The sequence below is a fragment of the Onthophagus taurus genome, chromosome 7, assembly GCF_036711975.1.
Source record: "Onthophagus taurus isolate NC chromosome 7, IU_Otau_3.0, whole genome shotgun sequence".
NCBI classification, from domain to species: domain Eukaryota; kingdom Metazoa; phylum Arthropoda; class Insecta; order Coleoptera; family Scarabaeidae; genus Onthophagus; species Onthophagus taurus.
In genome coordinates this window covers 32779127-32805891 of record NC_091972.1, presented here as the reverse complement: position 1 = coordinate 32805891, position 26765 = coordinate 32779127, and the positions used below count along the sequence as shown (strand labels likewise).

At 31.2% G+C, this 26765-nt stretch overlaps 1 protein-coding gene across 2 annotated transcripts in view; it reads right to left on the bottom strand.

Annotated features, from left to right (window-relative positions):
* The window catches only part of LOC111414927 (uncharacterized), a 93748-nt gene that overhangs the window by 39650 nt on the left and 27333 nt on the right, over positions 1 to 26765 (bottom strand). For both annotated transcript variants that reach the window (XM_023046396.2, XM_023046397.2), the window contains exon 3: positions 20493 to 21615. In XM_023046396.2, coding sequence (XP_022902164.1) covers positions 20493 to 21615 — 1123 coding nt within the window. The remainder of the gene's footprint in view (positions 1 to 20492; positions 21616 to 26765) is intronic.

Genomic DNA, 26765 nt, shown 5'->3' with positions numbered 1-26765 from the left:
GTCTTATTAATGTCTTTAGGATTCATGAAAAGTGATTGTCAGTATATTATTTGCATCAAAGTGGATAATTCATGTGGATGTTATACAAGTCACTGTTAATTGGTGCATTCGAGAAGGTTGTACTGGCGAAATAGTTATGGTCTTTTACATCTCTTTTATTGTGTGCGCTATCTAAGGTGTCGCAACTCTATATGACACTTTAATAATGCGTAAGTGACAGAATACTCTGTTACATTTTTCTTCATTAATATTAACAACATGAAATATTGTCTATTATTGTAAAATATTAAGAAAACAGGAATTCCATACACATTATGATTAGAATAACCTGCTGCTGGTGTACCAGCGCTACTTGCATGATCAGATATATATAAATAAAATACAAACCATCTTTATTTGACCTATTGTATTTATATGTAGTTTGAAAGTCTGGCAGAAAGTTTGAAGTGTTGAGATAGTAATTTGCTTTAAAAGCGACAAGGATTTTATGTCCAAATGTTAAACTAATTTTGAAGGTTTTAGGCTTCATGAGAAATGACATCATTCATCGAGGTGATGTTCTGAGATGTGGTGATTATCTCATTTAATTTTATATACAAGTTGTTTCATCTTTTATTTATGGACAACAGCCTTAATTTACGCAGAAACTATATCATCTGGAATTATAGGTACTAACTAATTTATACCATTATTACCATTTATAACTAATTTATTTGTGTTGAACTACTGTTTTCCAGTACCGTGTATGTTCGACAAAGATTCGCTCATGACTTGACTATCTCTTACAATTTCCAACATTTAAAGTAGCATATAGCAAGACCGCGTAAAAAATACTGTATAAACCAGAGGTTAAATATTCTATTCTGCAACTCAATGCAAAAGAGTTGCAATGGTTAGTTCCAACTTTCAATGAAGTTGAATTAATAGAAATATATCTTAAGTTAAATTACAGTCAAATGACACAATTAGGACGTTTATTACGTTTTTTCCTAATTAAGTAATTAATGTCTGTGTGGTAATCCTGTCAAAAAAATATTTTAAAACCTCATTTCTCCTTGAAGCGAAAACCACAAAATAAGTAATAAAAATGTGTGCTTCCTCCTTTCCCATCTGCTTGCAAAAACAAAATATTTATCTTTCTATATCAAATTTTTATTAATAATGATTGTTTTAATCATGTTATTAATAATGAGTCAGATATTATAAATATCTAATTATCGATTGTTTCATGTAAAAAAGATTTTTGAACGATGTTGTAAGATTATTAACAATTAGTAAAAAAGATCGTTAATTATCCTAATGTGTCGTATGTATTAATGAATAATAAATTGGGGATATACTTAATAAAACTGGATCTAATTATAAAAGTAATTATAATAAAATAATAATGTCCTATATAGAAAATCAACCAATTGTCTGTCCTTTCAATGTTGGGATTCTGAAATTGGAAATTGTGCCTCATTAACTTTTAACAGAAGATATCGATTGTTAGAGTTTTGAATGTAACTAGATTGGTTCTTCTTTCATTTTCTTTAATGTATTTTTTGCTATGCTTTTTCATAATGACCATAGAAAATTGTTAATTCCAAATAATGAGAGAAAATATTTAACAGTTTTTCTAAAAAACAAAAAAATATTCTTAAAGGCAGGGAAATCTGAGAACTCGATTTTTCACAATCGAACAAAGATTAATATTAAGAGAAACTCATAGAATGTTAAAGAACTTAAAGAATTTTTGAAAGGCAATTTTTTCATTGAATGATTTATGGTTTTATTTTCAAATGATGAATGCTTCATAACGGTTTTGTTAAATCACCGATTTATTAAAATTACTTTAATATAATATGTCGTAGAAAAATGAAAAATATATTGTTAAAACATTTTCTTCCTGTAAAACGAAAAATTATTTGTAAAAATGGTTTCATAATTAAAAGTTGAGCTTTTCTTATAATTTCTGAGATTTGCAAAACAATATCTTTAGAAATAATTTTTTTACGATTTATTTAAAAAGAATAAGAGATTAATTTATCCTTAATAAGCAAAAAGAACTCGATTGATTTTAAACATTGACATCTCAACAATTAAGGATATTTTAAAAAGTGCTTTTTTTTACTGAGAGTTTATATTTTTCTTTACAAATGTTAATAGTTTCATTGCGATTTGTTAAAACATGTATTTATTACGATTAATAGCTAATGAAAATTGTTTTCACCACTAAAACTGTCAGATAATTCTAAATAACTACTGAGTATTTGTATGTTTTTATAATTTTACATAAATTTGAAATCATCACTAGAAAGAGTGTCAATGTGAAATGGTTTATAGATTAACTTTAAAGACTAATTTCTCAAAAACTAATCGGTATATCAAAAAACGGATTTTATCCTTACACTCTATAGATGTTTCTCTCTAATAATCTATATAAACACTAGCAATTGAGTTACTCTAATTTTATACATAATCTATAAAAGAAAATTTGAAGCAACTCTATAAAGTGTCAAATTAAGTTGGTATAAGTTTACATTAAAGGTTGGATTCTCAAAAACTAATCGAGATATCAAAAATTTGATTCCACCATTAAAATCTTTAGGGAATTCTAAATAAATAGTCTAAATTTGCTTTTCCTAATTTTATACATAATCTACAAGAAATGTTTTAAACTCAACACTTAAAAAAATATCAAAGTTAATTCATAAATTTCCTTAGGTTAACTTTAGGCAGATTTCTCAAAAACTAGTAGAGATATCAAAAATCGGTTTGCAACATTAAAATCTCTAGAGAATTGTAAATAAATAATCCAAATTTGGTTTCCTAATTTTATACATAACCTACCAGAAACGTTTTAAACTCAATACTTCAGAAAAACATCAAAGTAAATTCGGAAATTTTCTTAGGTTAACTTTGGAGTGATTTCTTAAAAACTAGTTGAGATATCACAAATCGGTTTATATCATTAAAATCTCTAGAGAATTATGAATAAATAGTCCAAATTTGGTTTTCCTAATTATACACATAACCTACAGGAAATGTTTTAAATTCAACATTTAAGAAAAGTATCAAAATAAATTCACAAATTTTCTTAGGTTAAGATTGGGCTGATTTCTCAAGAACTAATGGAGATATGAAAAATCGGTTTTTACCATTAAAATCTTTAAAGAATTCTAAATAAATAGACCAAATTTGCTTTTCTTAATTTTATAGGTACATAACCTACAAGAAATGTTTTAAACTCAACGCTTAAAAAAACATCAAAGTTAATTCATAAATTTCCTTAGGTTAACTTTAGGGCCTTTAGAGTGATTTCTCAAAAACTAATTGAGATACCAAAAATCGGTTTTCACCATTAAAATCTCTAGAAAACTCTTAACAGATAAAAAAAATTTAGCTTTCGTAATTATACACATAATCTACAGGAAATGTTTTAAATTCAACATTTAAGAAAAGCATCAAAATAAATTCGTAAATTTTCTTAGGTTATATTTAAAGGCTGATTCAAAAACTAATCGAAATATCAAAAATCGGTTTTTACCACTAAAATCTTTACAGAATTCTAAATAAATAGTCAAAATTTGGTTGTCTTATTTAATACAAAACTTACAAGAAATCTTTTAAACTTAACACTTAAGAAAAGCATAAATTCATAAGTTTGCTTAGATCAACTTTAACGGCTGATTACTTAAAAAGTAATTGAAATATCTAAAATCGGTTTTCACCAATAAAATGTTTAGAGAATTTTGAACAAATACTCCAAATATAATTTTTCTAATTTTATACATAACCTAGAAAAAAAGTCAAATAAACTTGCAGAATTTGGTTAATAAAATCATAACAACGATCTTTATGCAAAGAAAAATTTTATTCATCGTCATTAAATTTGCTTTAAAATGTTTATAATTTCATAATCATATCTCAATTCGTTCTTAAGATACAATTTTTTAAATTTTCAATTATCACTTCATTATATTTAACATACAGAGTTCAGTTTAGAATATCATAACAACTGTATTTATGCAAAATAAGATATTATCTCTGGTGTATTTAATCTTCATTAAATTTGCTTCAAAATAGTCTTAATTTTGTAATCTTATCTCAATTTGTTCTTAAGATACAATTTTTTAAACATTATCATTTTTAACTTACAATTTTACGGTTTATAAAATCGTAGCAACGATCTTTATGCGATATAATATATTATTGATGGTGGTTTAATCTTCATTAAATATCCTTTAAAACGTATTTTATTTCATCTCACTTAATTTGGGATAAAAACATTTTAACAAAATCATACATTTAACGATTACGGTTTTACTATTACTTAGGTATAATTAAGAAATGATTTCGATTTGAAACGCAACCGTTACAATAAAAAGCTCGGTAGGAAATGATCAATTAGTTCTTGTGTTGGTATTCTATAATATAAAAAGTTGGAAATTGGTGACAGGTTAAAAATTGCCCATTTAAATGCTCAAAGTGCGTGAAATTGATCAATTACAAATCTTGATGATTACTTATCTAAAATTATTTTTTTTATTGATACTTAATTGATGTCAATTACGATATTTGTAACCAGTCTATTATAAATAAATACAGGAAGGTATAACATTGTGTAAAAATCCATTACTTTTACAAAGAATCGATCGAAACGATTTTGTATCAACACATGCAATCCAGTATCGTAACTCCGCAATATTGTAGTCTTCGCGTGAAGAAACGGACATTTTCACTTTCAAACAAACGCCCCTACTGGCCTACTATCCCAGATTATTTGCCGAAAGCGAAAACGTTCCCATTGGAAAGTAACCGGGGAAACACAAAAATAATGTACAAAACATGATTATCTAACATTTTACATGAATTATTAAATACAATGTTCTAAAAATCTAGATTTTAACCGACTTTATATTTCTGAATACTAAATACAAAATAAGTACTGTGTACAAAAGATTTATTGGTTTGTAAACGACAATTTCAACTACAACATAATGTTACAACATCTATACAAGACACATTGACGAATTGTGTTCGCAACGTCGCCACTTCTTTCTTACGCCACCGATGTTGTTAAAAGAAGCAACGACGTTTGTAGTCGTCGCCGCGTTCACTTGCGTACGCGATCTTCTTCTTCGAATTAACTTGATGGTATAAAGTTAAACCTACGTAATGGATTAGATTAAGAAATTGAATAGCCGACGGACTATTTGAATGAATGGTGTCCCAACACGCTAATTATAGTTTATTTCTTTCGGTTTTAGTTAGTAATTCGCGCAAACGAAAAATCGTGATATATCAAACAAAATTTTTGTTTATTTATGAAATTTACACTTAATACTAATAAATTGTTCGAAAATTTCCATAGATTGAGTTATTCGTCATTGTCAGGATTAAAACGCTGAAGAAACTTCCTCGTGGAACATGTTAAATCTTCTGTGTATATAACGCAAGGTGTTTAACAAGTGGAAAGTCACAACCGAGAATAGTTCTTGGTAGTAACGTACTCAAATCACGTAGGTAAACGATTCATAAGCGAAACTCGATTATGTAATTCAAATAGGTAGATAAACGGTTTGTTGCACACAAACAATTGTGGTACGTTTACTTTTGATTTGTTATTATTATTTGTAATCTTGGATTTGATTCGGTTGAGATTATAAGAAGGATTTCTTGAAAATGTATGGCCTAGAAATCTCTAACGTGACAATTTAACAATGGAGCAGTGATTGTCAAGATGAACGAAAGGCCTGGTTGCGGGTGAGAGGATCTTTATAAGAGAATTTCAAAAAAAATCTTAATTATGTCAAGAACATGTAAATGATCTTGAATCTTGATTAGATTAACAAAATGAGTTTAGTTTTAAGTAAGAAATAACATCATTGTAATAACTAATAACAAATGTGAAAAAAATACATACCAATGAGGAAGAACATAATAATCAGTAAATGCATATTTACATTTTGAGTTAGTGGCTTTAAGAATCTTCGAGAAAGTAAACGTAAATGTTTCGCAATGGTTGAATGTAAACTATTACTGCATTTGATTGAGGATGATTTGGTTTTATAGAATTATTTATTTTTCATCGGTTAACATATTTTTCTGTTAGTGAAGTTGTACAGGAACTGTTGGTTTCGATTTAGTATTTCTGCTCAATCCAACCCTACCCATTCAAACTTAACAATTTAATGGAATCTTGTCAACGTGGAATTTCTCCGTGGATAAGAGAGACCTATGGTTTCGGTTTTTACTAAATTAATAAATTTGTATCTCATATCTTTTTATACTTTTGTATCTTGGCATTCATTGGCATTTCAATCTCGAATCATACGATGTATTTGCATCATTTTCATAAGACGGTTACAGTGATAATACGAGATTCAATATCTTCGTTTTACATGGCTTCATCGTTAAGCATTCTTATTTTCGGAATCGGTATGTAAAGCACGATCATTTCAGTCACTTATCGAAGGAGACTTTCGAATCTTTGTAATATCGAACTTACTTTCAAGAAGAACATTAAATACGATTATTATTTCTGGAACGTATGAGGACTTTCAAGCATTTTTTGAGGATTATTAATAATTTCAAGGTTTTCGAGAATCTTCAGAAGTAATTTGTATAACATTCCGATTTCCAAGGATATTCATATCAGTTCTAAGAATTCGTTAGTTGAAAATATTCTAGAACTTCTAGAAGATCGTCAAGAATTTTCTGAGGATGTGAGAAATTTTGAAGTGGTTTACAGTAATGCCTACGGATATTTTAAATTTCTAAGAGACTTACAAGTATTTTGGCAATAATTCCATAAGCGTGTAGAATATATGTAGTAGCTTTATACTACATTTCAGAAATTTCGTAAGAGTACCTAAGGGACCTCCGAGATTCATTGGAGCATATTGAGAAATTTTTCCCAAACTAAATACATAGAAAGTCTTCAGAAAATTTGCATTTATTTTAAAGGATTCCCAACAAATGCCTCATCTCGGGGTGTCTAAAATTTATTGGATAAATTTACAAAAATATACATAAATTTTCATGAATTTCAAGGAGATCTTAAGGCTTTTAGATATATATATTGGATATAGACCTGTGTTTACAACGATTTTGGCAATATTTTTAAGAACGTAGGAGATTTGTAGTGGCTTTATAGTTATTTTAAGGAATTTCCAAGCAGTACCAAAAGGTTTCTGGGATTTATTGGATGTGGCAAAGATTTCGACAATATTTCTAAAAATTGTATAGAAGGTTTCGATCTTACATTAATTAAAGACATAGAATTAGTAGGGGTTTCTGTGATTCATAAGGATTTTGCAATATTTCCAAAATGTGTAGTTTATTTTCAATAGATTTACACTAATTTTCAAGGATATTCAAAAGTCCCAAAGGATTTCTGTTATTTATTCGAAAGGAATCTATTTTTACAAAAATTTTAGCTGTATTTACAAAAATATGTACATACAAGAATGTGAGAGTGTCTAAGATTTTTGGGATTTATTGGATGAATTTGTAATTGCAAGGATTTTGGTAATATTTTAAATGTTTGCTAAGGGTTCTGTATTTACAGAGATTTCAGTAGTATTTCTAAGAAACTTGTACAAATTCTTAATATTTGTAATGCATTTATTTTTGGGATGTATTGGTGATGGATTTGCATTTTCAAGTTATGTGTCATGGGAGAATTTATTCTAATTTAAAAAGAATTCTGAAGGATTATTCAAAGATTTGTGAGATTTATTAGACATAGACCTAGGTTTGCAAGGATTATGACAATTTTTTCATAAAGTCCGTAAGGGTACTGGGATTTATTAAATATTGAACTGAATTTCCAAAGATTTTGGAAATATTTCCTAAAGTATGTAGAAGGATTGCAATACATTTTCAAGAACTTTCTAATACTTTCATCAAGTGTCTAAAGGTTTTTGGGATTTATTGGATAGAATCAGCATTTGCAAAATTTTTGACAAAATTAATAACGCAAAAAAGATTTGTAGTTTGCTTTATACTATATTTCAAGGATTTCCATGAAGCGCATGAACGTTTCTAACATTTATTGGATATGGATCTGTGGTTACTGTGAAAAATAATACGTGATCGCTTTTAAACGTGTCGTTATTTTTATTAAATACAAAAACAGTATCTTTTCGTAACCACTCCTAAATCATAATCGAAACTAAACAACTTACTAGATGGCGTATGTTATTAAATGTATGTAATCTAACAGTTACTGTTTATGGAAATATCCGATAATATACAGAAAGTCTTGAGAAGATTTGCACTACTTGTAAAGGATTTCCATGGAATGTCTAAAGGTTTATCTAATTTTGGTAATATTTCTTAGAATGTGTGGAATATTATCAATCGATTTACACTAATTTTCAAAGATTTCCAAATTGCTTCTTAGACTTTTTGAGGTTTATTGACTATGGATTTCTTTATAGAGGTATTGGCAGTATTTCCAAGAATGTGCACAAGATTTGTCAAACGTTTATACTAATTTTCAAGAATTTTGCAAAGACTGTGTTTCTAAAAGCCATCGGTGATGGATTCAAAAATGTGTAGAAAGTCTTGAGAAGATTTACACCACTTTTCAAGAATTTCCAAATAATTTCTCAGGGTGTCTATTTTTTATTGGACATGGATCTTTATTTCCAAAGATGTTACAAATATTTCAAAAAATATGTGGTAGATTTTCAGTAGATTTACATTAATTTCAAGTATTTTGCAAGCTCTTAAGTATGACCAAAAATATGTAGATAGAAGATTTGCAATACATTTTTTATAACTTTCAAAGATTTCCATGGAGAATCTAAAGTTTCTTGGGATTTATTAAATAAGGATTTTGGCTATATTTTCCATAACGTAAAGAAGATTTACATATATAGAAGCTTTATACTATTTTTCAAGGACCGCATAAAGTTTTTTGAAATTTATTGGAGATGGATCTGTGGTTACAGGACTTCTAGCAGTATTTTCAATAACATAACGTCTTGAGAAAATTTACACTAATTTTCAAGGACTTTCAAATAGTTGAGTTTAATAATTTCTGGGATAATAAATTAATTGGATATGGATTTGTATTCACCCAGATTTTGGCTGTATTTTCAAGAATGTGAACAACATTTATAATTGATTTCGAGTTACTTATGAGTAAGTAGATATTGATTATGGATATGAATCTATAATTCCGAGGATTTTGGCAACATTTTCAAAAATGTATACAAGATTCTCAATAAATTTACACTAATTTTCAAGGATTTTCCTAAGGATCCTAAGGTTGTTGGGACTATTTAGACATGGATCAGAACTTCTAAGAATATGCACAAGATTTACTATACATTTCATTAACTGCCAAGGATTTCCATAGAATGTCTAACAATTTTTGTGATTTGTTGGATAAGGATTTGCTTTTATAAAGATTTTAACAATACTTCTAATAACGCAGAAAAGATTTGTTGTTGCATTATACCAATTTTCAGGGATATCCAAAAAGCGTATACAGGTTCCTAAGACAATATTAATAATAGAAACTTTTGAGAAGATTTACACTAATTTTCAGAGATTTCTAAATAGTTCTTTGTAGAATTTAATGCATATAGATCTATATTTGCAAAGATTTTGGCACTATTTTCAACAAAATTTACAACATTTTTAAGCGATTTATTCTACGTTTCAAGGATTTGCAAAGAGTAAGTAACGTTTTCTCATAGTCTTTGGAGATGGTTTTGTATTTTGAAGGTATGCATAGAAAGTTTTGAAATAATTTACCCTAATTTAGAAAGGATTTTTCAGGTAGTATCTAAGACTTTGTGAGATTTATTGGAAATGATATGCAATACAAAGGGCAATGCTTTTAATAACGCAGAGATATTTTGTTGTTTTTTACCAACTTTCAGAGATTTTCAAGGAGCGCATAAAGATTTCTTGATGCGAAAATAGAAACAGCTTTTGACAATATATCCAATAATATATAGAAAATCTTGAGATTTACACTAACATTCAAAAATGTTCTAAGATTTATAAGGCTTTCTGGGATTTACTTGAAATACATCTTCATCAATCTGCATTGATTTCAAAAAATGAGTTCAGTAAATACATGCGATTTACGACAAAACTCCGTGCTGTATTCATTGGATTTTAGAAAACTACTTCCGGAGTTACGTTGGTCGATAACCGCAAGGAAGCATTCCATAGCAGGTCAAAGTTCTTGCGGAAATAAATTTGCGTTTTTAATAAACGAAGAAATCCACTCGCAGGAGTTAAAATTCCTTGATCTCAATGTTAATACTACCACTGTGTTCTGACGAAACATCAGATAGACCATCAGGAGGGTCAGGATTTTAGTGTTATATACGAGAATTGCCAGGCATTTTCAGAGGATTATATTATTATTACTATATTGTTACACCCTGATTTTCAAGGATTTCCATGTAGAAGTGATTGTTTTATCGAATCACATCAACTACAATATATAAAAATATTCTAGGAAACTCATTATCAATTAACAATACATTAAAATTCTTGTAATACGAGTAATATCAATTGGTAATCTTTATATTTTATATTAAAAACAAATGGATGCTATAAATTCCATTCTTTTTATTTAACTTACCGATTTAGGAAAAATAAAATTTGCACCTTATTCATACCTTTGGTAAATTTTTAAAGACATCGATGTTTGTTAGAAATCGCGAAGGGTTTAATTATTTATCTATTATATTTGAATAGAAGAATTGTATGGAATTGAACGCAATACACAAAAGTGAAAAATTACCATTTGGTCTTCTTACCAAATCAAATTCAACATTACTGGGGAGACAGGTAAAGAGCGGAATTTAGTGAACGGAGACGTTAAAAACGCCATTCAACGGAGAAGGTAACAATTCTTTTAAATGCTCAATTTATAACGACAACTGCTACTGTCGTGATGTAAATGGATTCTTACAAGAAAAAATCGACATCATAACCGAACCAAGAAGAATGGCCTTCTCATAAACGCACTTTCAAGAGTCTTAAGGCAGTTTCACTGCACAATAGAAACGAACATTCGTTTCAACTATTCTCACATCTCACTTTTTTATTCTCAGATGCGATTAGTATCAATGACTTTTAAATTTATTTTTAGAAAAAAATCTTGAGAACTACGAATTTACAACAATTGCGGAAATAGTTCTATTAAATTTCTTAAGAGATTTGTTGCTTAATAATTATTAGCAAAGCAAATATTAATTATCCATGGAATACTTTCGTGCCTATTTAACATATTAGATAATTTCCATCGCAATATTAAAGCGTAATATTTATCAGCTTTAAGGAAATGACTTTACTTCTTAGTATTGGTTTTTATTATATTTAACATTTAGCGTAATTAGTACTTCTCCTACATTTTAATACCATATAATGTTAAATTTTTGGATCAATAGAAAGCTTATGATGCAATGACATAAAAGTTGTTGTGTTAGTGAGCCTAACAAAAATAAAAAGTAACAGTGTTATTTACAGAAACAAACTCACTATACGATTTTGACCGAGACTTAAGATTATATAATCAAGCTTAATTAATGCAAAGATTAACATACTGCGTGACTTGACTTTGATAATGCAATTCCAGCACGGTTTCGAGTTACTCAGTTACAATGTCGACGTCGCACTTCGGTCATTATCAACCAACTTAAATAAAATCTAATTAACACTTATTATGATTTTGATCGAAACCTTCAAACTGATGTGAACAAAGATTTTCATGAAATTGTATAACATCTTAATGATGGATTTGTGACACGGTTTCAATTAGTTCGCCTTAATTTATTCAAACCCGGAAGTAAAAGAACGAACACGAATCCTTTTTTTTTATTAATAACGATTTGCATCACCGCGTTTGAAAGTAACCAGAAGGCGTGTGTGCTCTAAATCGCAAGACACACGTTCTCTAAATGAAAAATGCGCCCGACGATTCGTAGGAAGCTTATTTGAGCAGACAAATTATGTGTTTGTTTATTACATAATAACGGTTATGCGTTTGGATTTCTACACACATGACATACATAATTTAAATTCTACTATTTACAAGTCTAGCGTAGTCGACTGCAGTTATGTGGGCGTACATGATTCATTGAATGAATTAAATAACTGGGTTTGCTTGATTATTTGGTTTATTACTTCTGTCTGGTGAAAAGCAATTTTAGAATTGCAAAGTATATAATTTAGAGGACGAAACAAATTAGAGTTGATCGATTAAAATTATATAAGGAGGATAAATAATGGTTAAAAGTAGCAGTGGGAATGAAATTGGTATAAATTGTATTTTATTGTCATGGATGATTATTTTAATATGTTATATTAATATATTATTATTATGCAAGAAAGTTGAGATGTGTTAAATAATGCAAGACTTTTCCTCTGCGCAGCACATTAACCGAGTCGCACAATGAAACACCGTACGTGCATACTTACACACGTTCGCAATCGTGTGGCATTATAGCCGACAATAGGTAGAAAACTTTCACCTTACACATTACACCCATGCGTTGGCTTTTAGGGTCTGTTTTTTCTCTCTCCATCATTAATTCGCAATTGATGCTGTGCGAAAAACTTTCCATCGAACCGCCTTAAATAATATCGAAACGTTTTGCAACCGGCTCCTTTTTTTAACGTACATTATTACTCTTATTAAATGGAAAGAAAAAAATTAATAAACCGGACAGACTATTACAGTTATTCAGGAAACTTCGCTAATATGTCAAGGATTAATCGATCAGATTTGGAATGCTTTTAAGAAATTAACAAAAAAAGAGTGGTATTTAAAATGATTTGACCTGTTTGTTATAATTGACATTATTGAAATACTTTATTTGTGTCGCGTTATATAATTTCATTGAATCTAAGTAATTATTATTGCGGTTAGTCGTTTGGAAAATATTCGTGCCTAGTTGAGAGTGATGTAACTTTGTCTTTTTTATTCTTACAAGTTGCAACTCAATTACTTGTTTGATGCAGATGATTTCGAATGGAAAAGTAAAAGTTCATTGAGGACCATGTCAGAATAAGGCAGAGGACTCAAAGGCGCTTTAATATACGACGAACACATAAATGATTATTGTTGTAAAACGATTTGATAGATGTTCATGATATTCTATGATGACTTAATCGGTGAAATAATAATTCATACTGATGAAAAATTACGGGGGAATATGTATATAAAGTTAAAAGAAAAAAGGTGCACAAGTTTCCGAAACTTGCAAACTTTGATTAGTTTCTCGATATTTTTGTTATGCCTCTTGCTTTGTCTTATTCGTCTTTCAACCAGGCTCTAGAACGGGTCATCAGGTCATATTTAGAATACGATGGGAAGGAGTATGGTTAAATCGAACAACACAATGTCTCGCATACACGGATAATGTGGACTTATTGTGCAGAGGATAAATAGAACTGGGTACATGCCTATGGGAAATGGAACGGGAATCGAGACCTACTGGTCTCTAGTTTTACTAGAATAAGACAAAATATATGCTCATGGCTTAGAATATGACGACCTTTTACTGTCAGCGAATACTTGTTCAAAAACATGCCATAATTTAAATATCTGGGGTCCCTCTTAACGGAGAACAAAGATAACACAGCTCTACAACAAAAAATTTTTTTTGTTGCCCTGGATATCTTTGAAAATTTTTATGTTTCCAAGTGCCCAGATTATGAATATATTCATGCAAGTACTGAATGTGCTCTTGTTTTCTATGGTTTTTACATATCTTATACTTTGAAGAATTATCGGCTGGTTAGTAATAAAATTTATTTTCCCAGTCATGATTAGGCTTCCGCGCAACTTTTTCGCGCATACAAACACCACGTGATCCCCACTCTCAGACCCCTTGCTCCGCAGAACAGCTGTGATCTCAGTTATTTGACAATATTGAAGTACTTACTTAAGTGAATCTGGATAAGTTGTGATGTGTTAATATTTTGTTTCAATTACTGAATATCCATTCTAATATATTTGTCTTGTCTTTTAAAACACGAGTTCGTCACGAAGAAAGTGGAGATATCCAGACTTACAGTCTACAAAATGTCCTGTTATACACAGTGAAAATCTCCCTCGGCCTATTTAAATTTCAAAAGTAATTCGCATGTCCTCAAAAACAATGATGTTGCCAAATTCACAGAAATCGGGACAGTCTACCAGTGGAAGTAAATGGGAGGGTGAAACATCTACGCCGAAGTTATTTTCTCAAAATGAACTCAGTGATTTAATACGTGATCTCAAATTATCAAAACAAGGTTCAGAACTGTTAGCCTCAAGATTGACAGAAAAAAATTTATTGGCACCAACAGTAAGAATTGCAACATACACAATGCGAGAAAGTGAGTTATTACAATTTTTTATGTGAAAATGTACCGTAATTTTATCGCGAAACTGCTTCTAGACATGGATTTAAAAGAATACAAATCTACTGAGTGGCGCCTTTTTATTGACAGTTGTAAAAGAAGTTTAAAATGCGTCTTACTGCACAATGGAAATAAATGTGCATCAATTCTAATTGCCCATCCAACAAAACTCAAAGAAGAATATGAAAATGTAAAATTAGTTTTAGAAAAAATTAATTACTCGGAGCATCAATGGCCGATTTGTGTGGATTTGAAAATGGTTAATTTTTTACATGGTCAACAAAGTGGATACACGAAATACCCTTGCTTCGTTTGTATGTGGGACAGTAGAGCAAAGCAACTTCATTGGGAATCAGGTGTTTGGCCAGTAAGAAATTCTTTAACTGTCGGTAAAGCCAATGTAATAATGGAGCCGTTGGTGAGCAGAGACAAAATCATACTTCCACCATTACATATTAAGTTAGGAATCATAAAGCAATTTGTAAAAGCGTTGGACAAGGAAAGAGATTGTTTTAATTACATTTATAGAAAATTTCCGAAGCTTAGTATGGAAAAGTTGAAAGGTGGAATATTTGATGGTCCTCAAATACAGCAGTTGATGAAAGACACAGATTTTATTAAAGTTATGACTGTTCCAGAAAGTAAAGCTTGGAAAAGTTTTGTGTTGGTAGTCGAAAATTCCCTAGGTAACCATAAAGCACCAAATTATGAAGAAAGTGTACAAAATATGCTGACAAACTTTCAGACTCTAGGAGCAAATATGAGCATCAAGTTACACTATCTCTGCAATCATCTGGATACATTTCCGGATAATTTAGGAGATTATAGTGAGGAACAGGGAGAGCGGGATTTAAAAAAAACGAGAGCAAATCTTACATAGGTATATCCAAAATCAATCTTATATCTAAAACCACTGTAGACCAGTGTAATGCGTTGGAGATCGAGAAAAGAATCAAAGCTGAAACAGAGTCTTCAGCACTCGCATTGTTCACGACTATTGCATAGAAATACAAAGAAGCGCATTTATAGTATACTCTTGCCTCATTCGGGATTGTTGTTTGTGGCGGAAGGTAAAGAAGGCAAGACATAGATGGCTTGGCTACATAGGAAGACGATGGCAGGACGGCGTAAAGGCTGACAGAGGCGTACATGGAAGACTAGAGAGGAATGGTGATGGAGGTCCTATACAGGGGCTGCAGCATCAATGATTAACGTAAGAAGGATAACTTCCAAAATTCACGACAGTCAAAGTCTAAATGTAACCTCAAGAAATAAACTCGAGGTTTATATTAGCATCATAGTTATTTTGGCGATATGTCTGTATCAACAACATATTTGAAGTAATAGAGGCGTTGCAAAATCAGGTGGGAGAAAAACTTACTCTAATAAAGACATGAATGAAAATAACATTTATTACAAAATGTCTATAGTATTTGGACTATACGATCGTCTTTCTAAATAAAAATCGATGTACCAAAACCGTTCTGTTTGCCTTAAAGTTGACACAATGACAACGATGTAAAACAAATCCAAAAAGACCAAAACGAAAAGGGAAGCACTTCACTATTTATCGCATGTTGATTGTAAGAACTGATTTTTAGAAAACTGTGATTTATTGCTTGATACGATCACTAAAGACCGTGGTTACCTAAAGACAATAAACAATCGCAGCTTGGGATAAAACGCAACTATTTCTTGTTTCAGCTAAAATTGAAAAAAAATTGTAAAAGAGAATGCTCCATGTCATTCCATTACATTGAACAAACGTCCAACTTACAATTCGCGCAAGGTTGTTATGCAGAAGTGATTGGAAAACAAAAACATTAAGATTCAGTCGATAAAGTTGATGTAATTGATGAACAGTTAAAGTTCTACTACCTTATTATTATCAATCGTGTATTCTAACAATATGATAATCTGAACTACCTATGGTCCCAATTAGTTCTCATTTTTTAAGCAGAAGCTGATGTTTCTATTTTCAAAACAACAGCCATTTTCCAGATCAATTAATATATAGGAATAACATTTACAAGGTAATTTGCGTTAAGGATTTTCCAGCAGAGCATGTTTTTCAAACATACGATCATCATTTTCTTATTTTTGAGATGGCATTTCAGCTCGAGATATTATTACTAAATTTGTAAACCACATTATGAATGCTGGGTTATAGTAATGAGAATTGGTAAAGAAGAAATCATTGGTAAATTAAGAACAAACAATTTTTATAAACATCTTCCTGAAAAAATAACTGTTTATGTACATTCTCAAAATCCGTGTTTTATTGTATTTATCTTGTTGTCAAAAACGACAGTAAACGCTCTCGTTGAAAGAATGATTCAAGATGTGATAAGTACACAGTGAACTGTTGAATACAACAGTCCGATTTGGGTTGTACCTAAAAATCCATAGATGCATTTAAAAAGTGGTAATACCTAATAGTCGATCATAGACAACTGAAATAAAAATTTATGACTGGCAAAAGTGTTTATTGCTTTAACCACTGTTTATGTTAGGTTTTCATCAGATACCGCTGGATAAAGGTTCAAGTAACATCTTTTAGTAAATCTGGATCTTACAAATTTATCATATTATCAATCGGCCTGAAACTCAATCAAAATAGTTCTCAAAGAATATTGTATTTGACATTTTCATGAATTGTTTCAAAAAAAGCATTTTTATACATGAAGTTCAGTCAAGATCATTTACATAATTTTTCAATTTCACATCAAATTTATCATCAATTCTTCAATTTCATCAAATTTAAGGTAATTACTAAAAACATGTAGAATATTTAACTTGAATCTAAGTCCACCGAAGTGCAAATTTATGGTATATTACCAGGTGACTCTAAGTGTGATATCATAAACAAATACTCGAATTCTGATTTTTATTCATCATTACATTAAATCATTAAAATGGAACGATGGCGATATAGTGAGATAAGTATCTTCTGATGAGCTGTTGAAGTCCCAAGAGCAACTAAATCTAATTAAATCGTGTATTATTGATCACTTAAAGATGGGACAACATTAATTAACAGGTGAAGTGAGTTTTTACTGAAAACATGATGGCGCTCAAAGAAAAAGTGAATACGATAGAAGAGTGGATAGGCGCTAACTAAGTGTACAGATTGTTGATCTTTCTGCCACAGAACGAGATTGTACCAACAAACAAGTATTGGACCTGTTTTGGAAAAAGCTAAATCTGGTTATGTCGCCCGAGTCAATTTGATTGATGCTACTCCGGGAAAGCAACTTTTATATAATAACTTCATATTATAAGCATTTTATTACAACCTCCCTGGAATTTATCCTGACCACTTTAATAAAACTGTGAAAGAAGAAAGAAATATGAAAGAAGTGGTCAACTACTGGCCAATATCTCTCTTAGAAAAATATGGCTAAGATCCTTGAATATGGAATGTGTCATAGGGTACACTGTTCAATCTGACGCTGGGAGCAGCAATTAGAAAATTAGAAATCGCTGGGTATATTGGTATTAAAACATCGCACGACAGTCTAGCACTGTAGCGAAAACAAAACTAAATATATGATAATGCCACGGAACACAGCAATGAATAATAATGCAGACAAAGTTGGTGGTTACATATATGAAAAAGTGCAACAATTCTAAGTTCAAAGATTACACAGAATGGCTCATGTAGTAATGAAATAAGATTCCGTATCGTAAAGGATAACAGGTGCTACTACGCTCTCGACAAACTGCTCAAATCTCGAATGTTAAGCAAAACTATAAAATTAACTATATACAGGATATTAAGGAACCACGTGCAGATATTTCAGGGGTCGGTAGTACTCGACAAAATAGGAGAAGAATGCTAATAGACATGATGTCAAAAATGCGTCACTGCAGGGTGGTAAAGCTTAAATTTTATGTTTTTCTCCGGTGTTTTTTTGAATAGTTATTTCAAATTTGAATGTTTACGAATCTCTACAATAAAATGACAAAATCGTCACCCCACACTATCGGGGGTCCCATTTTTTCGTGTTCCTAACTACATTTATGGCTATTTTCCTAAAGTATTTTGAAAACGGTCGCAGATACGAGAATAACGCATTAGACCAAAAAGTTGAAGAAAAGCATAGGGAGCTTAAATATAATATCAAAATATAAACAGGGTGTTCAAACAAAAACTTGCGGATGGTATAAAAATCAGGAACACGAAAAATGGAACAACCCTGGTAGTATGGCTGACGATATTCTCATTTTATTGTAGAGATTCATAAACGCTAGGTGTATACCAAATTTGAAATAATTATATTTAGTGTTGTTTTCACTTATTTCTAGCACCGTCCTCGTCTCTTCGCTGGCTAATATGGCAAATTGATGAGTTTTGCCCTTGAAGAATGGCAACTGCTGAAACTTTCTCGTCGTAATCAATTACAGTAAATAATGCGCTTGACTTGGGCTTTATGGTAGACATGACTGGAGTTAAATAAGATTTTAAATAAGAGAGTTTTCAAATTGGAATGGTTAGGTAAATATTCGTGACTAGCGGTCGAGCTAAAAAGTTGAAAATTGGTATAGTTTCTCCTTGGATATCCGCAAATACAGCGACATTGGTTATATCAGTCTATCTTTTACAGGATTAAACAAAAAAACATGATTAAGCATTAATAATGTTTTTAAAAACATCAGGGTGTTCAAACATTCGCCATCTGTGCTTTATGCATAGATGAAGCCGATTTACGAATTCGGCTTGCACATTACCTAGTGTTTCAGTAGTTTTTAAACCTGCATCTTCTAGCAACACTCCTTCTAAAGAAGTTCTGCAAATTCAATCTTTTCTGTAATTGCATTACTTGAAGGCTGTCAAACGCATATATTTCATGGCTTACTATTAAAAAAAATAAACAAAATCTGCCATTCTTTGCATGATTTTGATTAATTCCGCAGTTATTGAGATCAATAACTACAACTCATTAAATTTTCTATCTGCTAATCAAATATGAGGTGTTCCATTTAAAGTTTTCGACTTTTTTGCAATACTGTTGTACCATAGTTACATTGTTGAACACTCTGTAGAAGATAGACCGATGTAGCTAATGGCGCTCTATTTAAGGATATTCAAGCAGCAAATGACACAAATTTTAACTTTCTAGCTCTATCGGTCGCTAAGTAATGAGATTTAACTGACATAGTGTTAGTTGCTAAAAAAGACTCGAATTAAAATAACTCAAAAACTAAAAGCGCAAGGTATCAACATGTCTTATCAAAATCAATATATCTTTCACGTAGAAACAAACACGTAATAAAAACTATATCGTTCCGTTTAAAATAACATGTTTAATTCTGTACGTCGTTATGGAACACCTGTGTCTATAAAAATATTTTCCGTTAATAGTGTGATAAACTTCCTACAGCTTTTCTCTAAGGAAGAAATGTGTATGTCGGTTCCTTAATGCCATTTATGTATTTTGCCCCTTACGTGAGACACTCTGTGTATAAATTTAAAATAATAAATCTATCTATTTTATGATATTGAGACTAATTTTGATTTGTTGCATACTACTAGTAAATAAGATTTTGTTAGAAGATATATGACACGAAATCCCTTGAGAAGGAAATTTATCGTCACGGTCGTTACGAATCTTGCAATCCGTTCAACACCGTGATCACTATCGCCTCTTCTCACCATAAAACCATTGCAAAACAAGGCAAGAGAATGGAATTAGTCCAATTATGCAATTCTTATATTCTTAAGTGCACCTACTGTTGGTGCATTCAATTTAGTCGATTAACATAAACTAGCAACCGGGTTCTTTTAAAGAGTGATTTATATCGAAACGTCCGCGATTAAAGCCTTACGCCGTCTAAACATTTGACGCGATTTATTACACCTTTGTTATAAGTCGATTATACATTTAATAAATTTTAAAATTTTAATTGACAGTTGAGACAAAATAATTATGTTAATCTAATACAGTTAATTGTATTTAAATAGGCCTAATCACCAACTTGATTATGTGTTTATTTTATCGTCAAATAAACACCTGCAGTGGTGACATTAACCTTGGAGAAAGTGACATTCGTCTAATTTATTCAGTCTTCCATCTCAACATGAATACTACTATGAAAGGTAAAGGTCAAGAAGTACTCACGTAAATGGGCACGTCGGTAGGCTTTGGTATGTACCCAGATCCGGAGTGTTGTTCGTGAGCTTCCAACGCAGCGTTAACGCCGTAATATTGTTCCCAAACGCTCGGTTTGTCATCGTTCGCCGCCAGCAGCAAACTTTTCTTCGGTTTAACCGCACTCTTTGAATCCTTTTCGATTAACACATCCGTCCCGGATTTAAAATTAGTTCGACACAAAGTACCGTAGATCATGGCGTTTCGAACACCGTTTGGTACACTTGCTAAATTTTCATGAACAAAAACCGGTAACTGATTAATATCCAAATGTTTTACTGAATCACTAAAACCACTACTCGAAGAACCAGAAGCTATTTGATATAAATCTTCAGTTCCTGATGAGTTAGTTCGTATTCTTTCACTGTTCCATTTTGGGGAGCTTTGACTGGAATTTCCACTGGTCGAATTACTTCGATTGCTAAAAGCTCTCACTACGGAACTGATATTCTTCGAGTTACTTAACCCGATACAAAGTTTTCGCATTTCCTCTTCCGTCGAATTTTTCAAAGCTTCCACGCTTAATTTTAATTTTTCATTTACACATCTTAACATTTCCTCCGGCGTTATTCCCTTGCCCTCGATGGTAGCGTTAATACTATTCAATAATTCGATAAGAACATCTCTTAAAGACTGTTCTTCAATCACATTATCACAAGAATTCGTGTACAGCATCACCGCTTCATCTACTAAACTATCGTAATCTAATCGTGAAGATTTTTTCGTATCACCATGTTTAGGCCAAATTGGTCTCGGAATAGTAAAATCAGTTCTTCCTTCAAGAATCGTTGTTAAAGTTCCTGCTCCGGAAGAACCAGAAAAATGAGAAGACATTTTTTTCTTGTTAGCCTCCGAAGAAGGTGAAACTTGAATTGATTTTACATAATTTCCGTTTTGTTCTAAAATACAATCTGTGTCTGTTAATTTTGCATCAGTTACGTAGTTTACGCTTCCACCGCTTCCTTCGTACCCCGAAGAGGATAATTTTTCTGCTGACATTGGTGTGCTGTGTCTTGATGATCCGAGAACTTTTAAACGTCTTGGTAGGGAAGAGCTTTGAGTACATTTTCCTTCGGTGTATAAGGGGTTAACTCTAAAAATAGAAAACGATAAAGTTAAGTAGAAGATAAATTTATTAATCTTAAGACTTTTGGATTGTTCTTTATAGATCTAATTTATTTGAGTTTATTTAAATGTTTGCATATTGAAAAGTGGTTCGAAGTAATTACTTATATTAACACGTGTCGAGTACATATTAAACGTTTCTAATGATTTTTCATAGTTTATGCAAATGGTTCAAGAACGCGTAATTTTCGTGAAAAAAGTATTGAACGATTTACAGTCGAAACGGAGTTAAATGCCGCAAATGAAATCGGGTTAACTTATGCAATCGTTGTACAGGTGATAATGTACTACAATAAGTACGTGATGTTATAACCGTTTTGCATAATAATTATGTGTACATGCGAGCCAACGACCTGAGTTAACGAGAAAAAATATCTCTATAACAATATTAAAATGTTAGAGTTCTGTTTTTTAATTTTGTGATGTTTTTTTAAGTATTTAAAGAAATCGAAAAGGGAAAGCAAATCTTTAAAAGGTTACTGCCAATTTCACAATTTAGATAAAATCATTAATTACCATTAAGTTTCTATTGTTTTCTCTAGAAATCATCAATAATACTAGAAATGTTAAAATGGTAATCGTTCAGAAAAGTAGGTGGAGCTTTAATCCATTATTTAAAAAAGAAACCATTTCTTTAAAAAAATTTTAATAATTATAAATAAAAAAAATATGATCGAAAACGTGATATACGTAAATTATTATTTATGTGATTTCAAAACCCTCGAATAACATATAACCTTAATTAGAAATTATATCAAATACCATACTCTATCTATACCTATAACAAGTTGATCTACATACTCCGTTTTAAGTATAGTATGTGCACATAGATATAAGCAGTTATTTGGTTAATAGTCAGCAAAAGAAAAAGCACGACTTCAATTTCCTATCGCCAATGACTTCCTTTCACTAATAACGTACGTAGTAAATCCAAATCCGTGTTTAAATGCCAATCTCTAAATAATTCATAATAAATTTGCACTAACTAATTTGTCATTAGGGGATTAAAGGTATCAACACAGTAAATAATCGTATTATTTTAAAATTAAAAGGTTAAAATAACTAAAAGATCATTTTACATAATATTTAAATATCATTTGAAATATATCATTATTAAAAATCATCAGTAGTAAAGTATTTCAGAAGTTCCGAAGGCAAACAAACTGACAATGAGAAATTTGCCGCCGTTGGTAATGTCTTTATTTTTAAAACCAAGAACATATTCAACAAGAGGTGCCGAAGAATTTACGCGATATAAAACACCGTTCCTAGAGTTCGTAGTTAATTGGGATTTGTAAAAATTAGCTTGAAGCATTTGCACTGCCAACAAGAAAAGTAACATGAGATTCCTATTCAATCTTAGTACAACTCTTGATGGAAGAATAATTCAAATATAAAATGGAGGTCCTAATCTTCGAAGATTTTCTCTTTTCTTAATCGCAGATAGAACCTGGAGTTAGTATTATTGGTGACGTTACACCTTTAAGATCTTTAAAAATACGTGAGGGAAATCGGAAAGACACCAGTAAGGAATGGAAAGTTAGCACAGCCCAAAGGATATAAAAAGAAAAAAGTAGAAAGAAGCTAAACCGAAAAAGCTAACCAGAGCCTTGGAAGAATTCAGATATAGAATAATAAACCCGAATAAAGCCAGATGGAACTGATGGAAATGATAGAACCATGTCAGAATAAGGTATATAGAGGATAAGGGAAGAATCCAGAACAAACAAGCAACCGGACTACAGATAAAATAAGATATCCGAACGATACCAAAAAGATAGACGTCAAAATTCATGCAAAATCTAGAAAATATCAGTCAAAAATTTAAAATTTAGAACGAAGAAAAAGAAGGACCCTGAACCAAGGAAGCTGTATACATTGCAAAAATCGGTGTCAATGAAGGAATCAAGAATATGCCAGAAAGAAAACAAAGAATCTTGATTAAATACAGAAGGAATACAATAGGAAAATGAAAGAACCCAGAACAACCAAGAAACTTGCTAGGTTAAAAGGCAAGAAACGAGTAAGAAACAATGAAACTGAAAAATTAAGAAATGAGATGGTTTGCTGGAGGATATACAAACACGATATTGGAGATGGGTATTAGGGTTGGCAAGGGAGACTCCAGGGTATGTAGTGAGGCAGGAGGTTAAGGTGGATGCAGTAAGGGTGGAGGCGGGGAGAAGAGCAGTGAAGTAAGAGGAAATGATAAAAGCAAGACCGCATTGCAGGATCCTGGGAGAGTGCTGGAGGGAAATTAAGGAGAGGAGGCTGATCTATGGGCAAAGAGACAGGGAAGAATATTATAGAAGAGTGGGATACTTACTAACTGGGACCGAAAACATAAGTGCGGAAAGAGGTGAAATGTGGAAAGAACTGAGAGATAATGCAGGGATATACAGAGGTAGGAAAGAAGGTAACAGATACGAGAAGGGATTTACAAACGATGTGGAGAGGTGGTATAGGCTGTGTGGAGAGGATTGGGAGATGCTGGAATACATGCTGGCAATGGAAGCAGATTTTGGGAGAGGGGGGCGAGGGCAAAAGATGGATGAGGAATGAGGATGAGGAAAGGGGGGAAGAGGGTAGAGGATCTGGTGGTATATATATATATTGGAATGTATTAAAGGAAAAATTGCAAATATTAAAAAAAAACAATAAAACGCTTCTTAATTAAGCAATCAGATAGAAGCCCTTTTCTAAATAAAGTTAATCCAGAACTAAGAAGGCTAAACTCAAACCAAAATCTAAAGAAATTTAAATTAACCGAAATTTAGAATTCAAGATATAGAGCCAAGAACTCGGCACAAGGAAAAAAAGAAAAAATAGTGGAATCATGCAAGAAGAAGTTATATAGAGAAGACGGAAAGGAACCAGATGAGGAAGAAATAAACAAGATTATAGAAGGAAGTAGAAAACAATGACACTAAACAAATGAAGAAACCAGATAGAAATTTCGACACAATGAAAACAATTAATTATTTTCTTCTCAAACCAGACAGAAACTGAAAATCTGAAAGAAAAGAGAAGCTCGAGCGATTAAAAAAAAAGAGGATAAAACAACGCAAAATCTGGAAAATGCTACGATTGTAGGAGCTAAGAACCGCCATAAAGATAACCTATAATAACCCACCTACAAAAATCAGAAAAATACTTCAAAGGACAGAAAAGTAGCCCGGAGGGTTAGAAAAGAAAGAAGCTAGACACAAGCTAAACCGCAACATAATAGAGTTTCACTAGTAATACAATAGAAATCTAGTACTATAATAGAAATAGAAATTATCAAGACAATAGAAAAAAATAGGACCAGAAACATTAATACCTTATATTAACACTAACATTTTGCAATAAACCGAAACACGCCTATTTTATTTAATCTATTACTTTCTGATAATAATTTATGTATGAGTTATGACTTTTTTGAATGGAACATTTGTATGCGCATTAGGAAAGGACATTACTTTTCTAGGAAGAATGTTGTAAATACCGATTTATTTTAAGGAAAAGATCTCATGAATGTTATGAATAATTTTAAATTCTCAACCCAAATTTAACCCAATTGTTCACTTGAACTCGTTCATCCCTAACTAAAAAATAGCTGTTTCAAAATAATATCTGTTAATGATAAATTAAAAATGCTAAACTAAGCATTTTAATGATAAATTTAAGTATTTTAATGCAAATACCTTTTAATAAAAAGGTATGTCTAATAATTTCTATTCCGCAACGAACAAAATTGCACATGTTAATAAGTTATGCTATATGTTATCTCTTGCAACAATAAATAGAAAAACAGATAAAGAAATAAAGAATCGAAATTTTGTCGTAAATTATAAGAAGGTAGAATTCTTTAAAAAAATAGGTGGTGATCGCATTCAGGCTGGTATAAAAAAAAGAATCTGTGAAAAGAAAATTTATCAGGTTGTCCAAGTTTGTGCTCTAAGTTAAATAAGTTTATATGCCCTTTGTTGTGTGACAATACATTACAGAGCTCCCGCATTTTATGTTTGGAGTGAAGACATGCCAGGAAGAGAATCGACGAAGGTAGGATTGCTATTGTTGCGATTCTTAGTTAATACAAAGTTTGGAATAGATCACATCTTCGTCTGCTTTGTAATGGAAAATCGGTTAAAATAAAAAGAGTCATATAGTGTATATATCTTGATGTATTGGTTAAAAAAGAAAGTTTCACATTTAATCCATGTGATATTTCCAGTTCGAAACGCAACTTAATCCCAGCGTACTGATCATTTTATAAGACAAAAAAGCTGTAAATCAATTACTGAAAAAATAATTACCAGAAATAAGACAAAAGAGTTTGAATCAATGAGATGACCTGCAATGTTATTAAAACCTGCTTAGTTGATCATACAATCAATCAATGTGTAGATGTTACTACTCTAATTTATTTTAATAATTTTGAAACAAACTCGGAAATGTTCATTTTTGATTTGCAACATTTCCAAGCCTAAAAAAATTACAGATAGCGCATAACCTCGTAGAAAGCCTGCCCATATGCCAAAATTATCCTATATTCAGTTTACAAACTTCGGCTCTTCAATGTATTACTTAAAACGTCATCTGGAGTCGGGGATGGGAAATTTTAAACTTTTACATTATTATTGTAAAAATTAAACAATTTTCGAACGTGAAAACGTTACTAATCCGTCTAATTTAATTTAGATTATCAATTTTCGGGCTTTCTAATCGATTGACCTTAACGGCCCTATTAATATCTAAATGCTATAAATGAATGAGAATGGTGTAAGGAAGTTGGTGAAGAAAATTCTTTCGATTGGCATGTTAATAGACAATAGACATGTTCTGTAGCACCGTCTAATTCAAACGATGGAAGACAGTGTTGCTCAAGCTGAAAGTGTACCTCAACATCCGAACGCTTTCATTCGACATCGTTCATCACAATAGAAAATCAGCGATAGAGAATTTAATTTTGTGTAAAGAAATTTACACAAAAATCTCAAGATGAAGACCTACAAAGTTCATTTAGTTCAAGAATTTACTTATCTATCGCGTTTTCGAGTTATTGAATGTACAACTATGGGTTGGAAAAAGATGAACATCTTTACCAAAGAAGCTCATTTTCATGTCAGGTTTTAT